This window comes from Garra rufa, chromosome 13 (assembly GCF_049309525.1).
Source record: "Garra rufa chromosome 13, GarRuf1.0, whole genome shotgun sequence".
In the NCBI taxonomy this organism is placed as follows: Eukaryota; Metazoa; Chordata; class Actinopteri; order Cypriniformes; family Cyprinidae; genus Garra; species Garra rufa.
In genome coordinates this window covers 25,526,959-25,537,152 of record NC_133373.1, presented here as the reverse complement: position 1 = coordinate 25,537,152, position 10,194 = coordinate 25,526,959, and the positions used below count along the sequence as shown (strand labels likewise).

At 36.2% G+C, this 10,194-nt stretch overlaps 1 protein-coding gene across 1 annotated transcript in view; it reads right to left on the bottom strand.

Moving 5' to 3' along the window:
• LOC141348453 (chromatin-remodeling ATPase INO80-like) overlaps positions 1-8,714 on the bottom strand; it is a 58,216-nt gene extending 49,502 nt beyond the window's left edge. Inside the window, exon 1 of the mRNA XM_073852753.1 lies at positions 8,541-8,714. Coding sequence (XP_073708854.1) covers positions 8,541-8,714 — 174 coding nt within the window. The remainder of the gene's footprint in view (positions 1-8,540) is intronic.
• Between the last annotated feature and the right edge of the window lie 1,480 nt (positions 8,715-10,194).

Genomic DNA, 10,194 nt, shown 5'->3' with positions numbered 1-10,194 from the left:
AATTGCGGGTTTCATTTTTGTTTAATGGCATATAAACCGTACCCAGATTATTTTTACTGTCACTGCATGACATATCGGGACCATATTAATCATCAGCAGACAATGGAAATATACGCTGATTTAAAGTTTGGTCAGTAAGATTTCAAAATTATTTTGAAAGAAGCCTCTTATGCTCACCAAGGCTGCATTTATTTGATCAAAAAATAGAGAAAAATAGTGATACTGTAAAATATTATTATATATTATATTATTATTAAATATTATTTCACTTTAATTTATTCCTTTGATGGCAAAACTGAATTTTCAGCATCATTACTCCAGTCTTCAGTGTCACAAGGTCCTTCAGAAATCATTCTAATGTTGATTTGCTTGAATAAATTATTTAAGAAATGTAAATTATTTTTATCAGTGTTAAAACATGTGCTGCTTCATTTTTTTGTGGAATCCATGATACATTATTTCAGGATTCTTATAAAAAGGATAAAAAGTTCACAAGAAAACCCTTTATTTGACATTGAAGACAGAATTTTTGTCACTTTTGATCAGTTTAATGCACCCCTACTGAATAAATGTATTATTATTAGGGGTGGGAGAAAAAAATCGATTCTCCGATGCATCGCGATTCTCTCTTAAACGATTCTGAATCGATTCCTAATATTGCAGAATTGATTCTGAGCTTGTTTTTTTCCCCCGCAAATGGCACGTGTGCGCGCTAGAGACGCTGCCGGCTTCACTGCACAGAATTTGCACTGTGAGACTCGTGCGCACTGCTTGACATTGTGTGCTTCCACCCGCCGTGTTTTACTTAAAGGAACACTCCACTTTTTTTGGAAATAGGCTCATTCTCCAACTCCCCCCGAGTTAATAAGTTGATTTTTACTGTTTTGAAATTCATTCAGCCGTTCTCCTGTTCTGGCGATATCACTTTTAGCATAGCTTAGCATAAATCATTGAATCCTATTAGACCAGTAGCATCACGTTCAAAAATGACCAACGAGTTTCGATATTTGTCCTATTTAAAACTTGACTCTTCTGTAGTTATATCGCGTACTAAGACCAGCAGAAATGTAAAGATACGGTTTTCTAGGCCGATAAGATTAGGAACTACACTCCCATTCCGGCGTAATAGTCAAGGAAGTTTGCTGCCGTAACATGGCCGAAGCAGGCGCAATAATACCACACAGCACATGTGCAAAAGTTTACTTCCGTCAACATATCCAACGTGCATGCACAGCACAGACAGCGTTCCTCGCCATGGAGACATTTGTGAGAGACGATTTAGAAGATATTTACTTTGGTGCAGATCCTAAACCGTATCAATTTGAACCAGAATTCACTGAAGCTAAGGTTTTGGTACGCGAAAGACAAGAAAGTGTGTCTGAACTGCCTGGGACAGAAGGGATGAGGAGAGCAGATTCGCGCTGGTGGGGCTTGCCAACCCATGCCAACTAAAAGTGAGTGCCTGTGTTGTCGCGAGTGGGACCAGGTATTGCCATCGATGGCAAGGGTGGATCTACCTGATGAGGAAGTGTCAGGTCGCAACATCCGAGGACTTGGATGCAATGCTGCATCCTGCAATAGTCGATTTTTTTTTCCGGTTTGACAAAATAAACTAGAAAAAACGTCACACGCCGAGTGGACCTAATGGCCAGCTGTCGCAAGAGTAAGTTATTCCTGCTACATTATATAATATAAAGATTTTAAATGCATACTGTCAGTTTGCATTTTCAGGCTTACATTCATGATGTAACGTTACACTTTTACTCAAAACTGACTTTAAAACACCACCGACTGTTCGCAATAACTTTCTTTTGCAATCACACATGGAATTTGGTCATAGCAAATACTAAGCCAACTGTTCGCCCAAACCTAGTCGTCAGGGGTTGCATTTCACAGGTAACGTTAGCAATTAATCATGTTTCACTTACAGCCGTGGGCGATGCTCCTTGTTGTCCTGTCTGTAATGTTAGTTTGAAGATTGTTGGGATCGCCGTGTCCTTTAGACGCCGTGCTGTAGTATCGGTAAAACTATCCAAATAGACATCTGGTTCAAAATCCTTGGAGCAAACACGCCATTTCTTGATCGTTTCTAACGGTGTTTTGAGATCTATGTTCAGAGCAGCCAGCCATTGATTCATTAGTCGAAATTCCTTTTTTTTTGGTGGGATTCTATGAAAGATGGTAGTAGATTACGTCTTCGACTTACTATCACAGCCCCTTACAATGCACATAACCATAGCTAATCACACACAGGTAAATCCAGCCACTAACAATTTACCAGCTGCAACTCTGACAGCTGCAACAACCGGAATTACACAAACTTAGCACCGGTCACATTGGAAGTTACCTAGCTGGGATCTAATTTCAGGCGCTGTGTGATATTAATGCGCCTGCTTCGGCCATGTTACGGCAGCAAACTTCCTTGACTATTACGCCGGAATGGGAGTGTAGTTCCTATTCTTATCAGCCTAGAAAACCGCTGCTTTACATTTCCGCTGGTCTTAGTACACGATAGAACTACAGAAGAGTCAAGTTTTAAATAGGACAAATATCGAAACTCGTTGGTCATTTTTGAACGCGATGCTACTGGTCTAATAGGATTCAATGATTTATGCTAAGCTATGCTAAAAGTGATATCGCCAGAACAAGAGAACGGCTGAATGGATTTCAAAACGGTAAAAATCAACTTATTAACTCGGGGGGAGCTGGAGAATGAGCCTATTTCCAAAAAAAGTGGAGTGTTCCTTTAAGTTATGCTTTCATTTCTGCCGTCTGGAATGCAGTACTATTAGATGCACGAAACTCCTGCACTGCAGACATTCACGTGCGCTTTTTGTTTGTTCGTCCTAAAGCTCGATCGCAGATGCGGTTAAATGCACTTGCGTTTTCGAATAGTTTTAAACGAAACTGTACATACAGTCAGTTATGTTTTCAGAGCAGGACAAAACATCTGATATATCGAAATAGATCTGTGCATCAGTGGCGTTCCGTCCATATAAGCTGCTAATGCTCCGTATACCCAGGCTGTCAGAGAGAATGCGTTCACGTGTTAATTAATATAAACATGCTTATAAGTCGATCCCTTATTTGAGATAGAATCTTCCGGGCAAGCAGATTGTCGGCATCTTTCTCGACTCCTCAGAATTGATGCGCATTCTCTGTTTTGCTGCCATGCCCATGATTTCATTCGCGGGGTAAGCTGTCCGAGAAGCTCTCGCCCAAGCTGAAAAACGCGCTGTTGCTGCCAGATCCTGATTGCCGAAAATCATATTGTGTTTGATGCACAACTTACTCGACTAAATCAAATGGAAAAAAAACAAAAAAAAAAAAAAACATCCTAACTGTATATTATCATAATTTCTCAACAATTCAAAATGTGAAAGTCCACTGAAAAAATAGCATATATAAAATGTCTATAATTTTTTTTAAATAATAATAAACAGGAAAAAGAGGAAATATTAAAATATGATTTTGTCTCTGATTTTATTGTTTTTTTAAATAATCTAAAGATATTATTATTTTTGGTATTACTGGTGGTTTTAGCACTCAGCATACCTGGTAAAAAAAAAAAAAAAAAAAAAAGTCACCGCTCACCACTGCTTTGCATTAGTTTGAATGCAGCCTGTTAAAACTGCCTGTCTATGATCTCATCAGTAAGGGATAATGTACAGGCAGCCGGTAGTTATCGCAGAAATAAGCCCCGACAGTGTGATCAGGACCCGACGCGAAGCGGAGGGTCTTGTATCACACTGAAGGGGCTTATTTCGCGATAACTACAGGCTGCCTGTACATTATCCCGCTTATTACACGGCTACTTGCCACATAAGGAAAAAAACTGGACATGAATATGAATTTGAAATCTTTTATTGGCATATTTGTTTTAAATTAACATTTTTATCCTTCCGCGAAACGATATAGTACCACGTGACTAACATTCAAACTATGTACGTTAGTAAGACAATTTAAATAGATTAATGTCGAAATTTTCCATTGTTAATTGTGGTTGTCCAGTGTTTGTCACAAGATGGCGCCAAACGGTAATCTTTGTTGGCTCGTAGGGATTTTAAACATACAAGTAGTACCGGCTATGCGTTATTACTTTGGAGCGGTGATTATTTGAAAAGAACCAGAGCCATATAAAAAGAGAGTTGCGACACTCCCATAGGCTTCCATAGGAACTGAGGAATGCGGAAGTAAAGCGTGTCATGGAGCTGTCAATAGTTCCAAACAACCAATAGCTCCTCCATTGAAGCCCATTCATTTCACCGCTTCTCAAGCACAGTCGCAAGTATATTGAAGAAATTACTGCATTTCTTTACATTTTAACGCATCAGTTGACCTCTCGGAAAACTGGCCAATAGTGGTGTTTTATGAAGCGTGTTATAGTTAATGTTTATCGTTAAAAAATAAACAGTTAAACTGTAAATGCAGCTGGATAACGTGAGAAACACCGTAATAGGGACCATAACCAGATACTAGTTGTCATATTTTTATGTTTTTAGTCTTTCTGCAATCTTTCTCTCACTGTAGGAGGTTGAATGAGTTTCAGTAAAGACTGCATTCAAGAAACACGATAAAAATGTATGCTGAATGCAATTCGTTACCTTGTGTTTTTTAAACATTATTTTCATCTTTTCTATTATGTTAAATGCCATTTTTTATAATATTCACTTATGTTGTATATTTGAATATCATAAAACAAGAGTAAATTACTTTTTTTTAATTTAACATTAAATCGTTAAATCGAAACATACTGTATAAAAAAGGTGTTTGATCATGTCCAAATACACATGCAGATGTATTTAACCTTAAATATTACACTAACTGTAATCTAAATACTATATTATCTTTTAAATGGTCAGGATCATTATTGCACATATTAAGTACAAAAAAAACCTCCTCAAAATATTTACTAAATAGAACTTAACTATATATATTACAGTTATTTAATTGAATAAAAGTTACACTTAAGGTGTTTGGTCACATTTGACTGCCAAAGAGTATGAGAACATATTAATTATGTCTCTTTATCACTCCCCAGAATAAAATGCGATTGTAAAGCGTATTCAGAGAAGTTATTAATACACAATCAATGCACATTATGTGTTAATAATTACTCGAAATTGCTGCAAATAAAGTAAAACTGCTGTCTATCCTATTTAACTCCATTCAAACACATTGACAGCGCGGAGCTGTTTGGAACTATTGAGAGCTCCATGAACCACGTGACCGTGCGGCGGCGAGATCAAAGCGTGTCGCAACTCTCTTTTTATATGGCTCTGAAAAGAACGAACCTGCAAATGTCTCAACTGACCAATCAGAATCAAGCATTCCAAAGAGCCGTGTAATAAGTAATAAAGGAAAAAAGGAAAAACTATTGTCTGTAAACTTTCAGATACCTAAAGAACACTTATTTTCAATAAGTAATTGTTTTAAAAAGTACCTTGCTTATAATTTAAAAAATAAAGTAAAATTGGCACAAAATAAATTTGATATAAAACGTATATGAAAATGTAGCCATGTGCAGTACCATTGAAAACTGAGAATGTGAGCATCGTGATATTTAATGAAAACAGTAATTAAATTAAATTAAACTGAATCTTGAAACCAATGAAGATTGACACACCTACTTTTACAGAGATTTCAACTATAAACAAAAAGCATAGAAACTGCAATTTTACATGTTTTTAAAATTGTAAAGTTGTATTTGCACAGCAGAAAAATTAATTGGGGAAAAAATGTAGATCAAGAATCATTTTGGAATCGGATCGTGACTCCCAGAATCGGAATCGGATCGGATCGTGAAGTGCCTAAAGATTCCCACCCCTATATATTATTACTATTATTATTTTTAACAATATTAATATTAATACTGATTAAAATCTTACTGACCCTAAACTTGAATGGTAGTGTATTAAATATTATATAAACAAATGTCATGATTCGATTTGATTCTGACTCACAAGCTTTTGATTTGATCCGATTTCTGATTCAATTGAATTCAATATTGTTTATTTTGGATATACATCAGGTACAGTTCATGCCATATTTTCTCAAGGAAAGAAAAAAAAAAATGTTACAACTAATGCTGTAAAAGTCAGTTGGTACTATACTATAATATTGAAGGTTAAAATTAACAGATTTGTATACAAATGCTTAAAGGAGAAGTTCACTTCCAGAACAAAAATGTACAGATAATTTACTCCTTTGTCATCCAAGATGTTCATGTCTTTCTTTCTTCAATTGTACAGTTTATTTATTTATTTATTTTTTTTGAGGAAAACATTAGGTTTTTCGACATACCCTAACTCTTCTTTAACCGGAATACACAGAGTTGACGCAGAGCTAGACAAAACGAGCATTTGAGGTCTTTTTTTTTTTAAGAAAATAACCGATCGTTTCGCTAGATAAGACCCTTCTTTCTCAGCTGTGATCATTTAGTGCTAGAGTTAAAATTAGAAGTTCAAACCCGGGGCCACCATAGAAGCCCACTGTCAAAAACGCCAAAAAACATTTCTTTACAGCTGAAGAAAGAAAGACATGAACATTTTGGATGACAAGGGGGTGAGTACATTATCTGTAAATTTTTGTTCTGGAAGTGAACTTCTCCTTTAAATTACACACAATGAAGTTTTTATAATATTAATGTTAAAATTACATAATTATTTATTTAGTTTTTTGAAGTATAAACGTATCAGAAAAGTCATAAAAACTTGACGGATTTATTCCAACATGAATTAAACATTGAAGAACAGTAAATTATATTAAATATGTTATATGGTGGATATATTTAGCTAAATTTTCCTTTCTAGAATTCATTTTTCTAGCTAACTGTTGAGTTTATGGTCACCCAATGTTTTTTGTGACGTTACGTGACATTTTGTTTACAAGTTGTTACATAGACATCTTTCTGCAGTTGAAACACTGATTGAGCGATTACATGAGACTTTCGGTTGTACTATTTCTTTTAACATACCTTCTAATGTTTTATTCATGTTTATTCCATGCTAAAACTGGTATTAAAGCAGGGGAATATGATTAGCTGCCACTTCTCTTGAACTGAGGCGCTACAGCGATCCGCCACTCCACATTAAACACGTTTGAAATACTGTAAATCTGAGACTGTTTCATATCAAAAGCAAAAAAGCACAAAGTGTATTGCAATTTAATAGATGGGAGTCGTGCTACAATGTTCCATTCATTAACTGCATACAAGCTAGACTAATCAATTCTTGTGATTTAAGAATCAATATCGTTTTGTATACATGAGAATCAATTAAAATCGAGAAATCTATATATTTTTTAACAAGCCCTATTATATATATTATATATTTTTGTTTTAGTGTTCTAATAAACTCCTATCCCTATTCATAAGGCAAATCATGTATAGTTAAACAAACTATACTTAAAGCTTATACTCCCCCACAGTATAAAACACATAGTGTATGTATTTAGAAAATGCCTTTTCTTATGGTAATTCACATGGATGTTCTGAAAAATTGTGATTTTATGTTTTATTATGAATCTATGAAATCATGTGTGACTTTAATGGAAATGCAATGCCTAATTCAGCTTTGCTCTGAACCTCTTTAGTCAGTCTTGAAGAGTTTGAAGCAAATCTAGGCTGTGAAGAAGCTAAACATAGGTGCCCCATCAGACCGCTGTGCTTTCATGATATCGCTCACATTCTGAGAGAAACCCCTCAGCGGTGAATAAAGAAAGGGCCTTGAGCAAGAGAGAGAGAGGCCAGAAGAGCTTGAAGAAGTCATGGAGTGTGGAGTTGCCGGCCTTGTTAGCAAATATTTAGTGTCTTTATTTAAAAAAGAAGAAAAAAGGTGACGCAGAGGTCTAGACTGTTTGCAAACGGATTACGGAATGGAATGAAGAGAGGCATGTAAAATATGCTTTCCTTTCAGTTGTTTATTATTAGTTTATTATTTTATGTCCGTTTCTTTTGCTAACCATGTTATTTCAGCTGACCATAAACGTGACTCGGCATATACAAAAAGAAACAAATGCTGAACAGGAACAGGAGTCTGTCCCAACACAAACCCCTGTTTCTGGACACACAAAGACCTCGGGCTCAACGGTGTTTGTAGTGCAGTTGTAATGCGAAAGCGAAATGCATCCAGACAGACGAAGATGGGGGGAGGGGAGCAGGCTACTGCAAGCGCCTTAACCTAAACCCCACATATTCACCCCCTCAACGCCCCCTCGATTTATAAGGGACGAAACGAACGCAAACCACCTGACCCCGCTCTCCAAACACTAATAAATGAATAGACTAAATGCTGCTGAATGAGGTATATATGACTGCTCCTTGCAGTGGTGGGAAGTAATCTCATTCACAACGAACAAGCACAACGAACCAGACAAGAAACACATTATTTGCCTGGGCAACATAATGAGATTTATAGAGGACATAGCCAAAACAGCCAAATTATACCGGCAACAGCCTTTGTTAACCAAATCAAACATTCACAGATTCCTCCATAACACAATAAGGCAAAATGCTTTGTCGTTTCATAGCAAAGTATTACAAAAACAGGGTAAAAACATAAAAGTGCGCTCGGACAGGTGTATTCGGCTCCGTTTTCCTGCTCCCGGTGACCCCCTGATGTCTTTTTGGTGGGATGGGAGGGGAGCTTTATGTCCCTGATCTGGAGCAGATGGGGCTCCGTCTCTTGCCCACTGACATCTCTGCGGCTAGTCATCGGAACAGATGGGTACTGAGGGATCCTGGGATATTGCTAATCTGCTCCAGCACAGCATTTAGAGATGGTGCATCCCCCTCAGTGTACACACTTACATCGACAAATCAGCTTGGGTTCGAATGGAGATGAATCACTAAAGTAACTATGATTTAGGCTGGTATGAATTCAAGGGTGTAATGCAACCTTTTTTTACTTTTTTCTTTTTTTGAGGAGGCACCACATGCAATCCTAGCTCAGTCCTTTGCAAGATAAGACATGACCAAAGAAAAGAGACACTTTTGTAAATAATGTAGTTGCTCTTGTCATGCAATACACACACATATAATACATATGTTATAAAACTAGATATTGCGTATATATGACATATATAGCATGAGCGTTTTTTTTTTTCTTTTAAATGCCTGCCGAACTACAAATATTCCACATTTTGTCCGCTCACTATGTAATAATGTAATGCATATGTGACCCTGGACCTCTTAAGTAGCACGGGTATATTTGTAGCAATAGCAAACAATACGTAGTATAAGTCAAAATTATTCATTGAAATCATTAGGATATTAAGTAAAGATGATGTTCCATGAAGATATTTTGTAAATTTCCTATCGCAAATATATCAAAATGTTATTTTTGATTAGTAATATACATTGCTAAGAACTTAATTTGGACAAATTTAAAGGCGATTTTCTCACTATTTGCAAATAGTTGTATCTCTGCCAAATATTGTCCTATCCTAACAAACCATACACAAATGGAAAGCTTATTTATTCAACTTTCATAATAAGTAATCTTAAATTCAAAGGGTGACATGTATTTCTGTCATTATTAGACATCACAATGTAAGTAAATTATTTATTTCTCCATCAAATATTTAAAATTCCACATTGGGACCATTTTTAACCAAAAGGTATTGACAAATGCCAGTAATAAGGGCAAGCCCTTCTGACCTCATCTTGAAGCACTAATAAATGTAATGCAATAGAACCTGGAATGCTGTCACATGCACTTTAACAGACAAACAACAGAGAACAGGACAGTAAATTCCATTGTTATTCACTTATATCACTTGACTTCATGATTGTTAGTCTGTTTTTTGTATTACCGTAATATATCATCCCAAACAAACCGGTGTTTCTTTAGCAGACATGACGCAAATTTCAATCTATATATCGTTTCAAACAAGAGCCGGTTTAATGTTTACTGTCTCGCGGGTGTACAAAAACGCAACTGAAAACTGTGTGTGCGTTGGAGAAAGTTATCTAATTAATTCTTATGGAAAATGAACATGTTTAATATTTTAACGTCAAAACGCATTCTGCAACTTGCCACTTTCCAATTCTCAATGTGTAACGTTATGTGACAGGGCATGCCAGTTTTCCATAGGCCACAACGGGGTAATTATTCGATGCCTTCCTATATGCATTTTAAGACAGTAAGTTAATGCAAGCGAAACAATCATTTTAGTTCATCATGTGAATCTTTA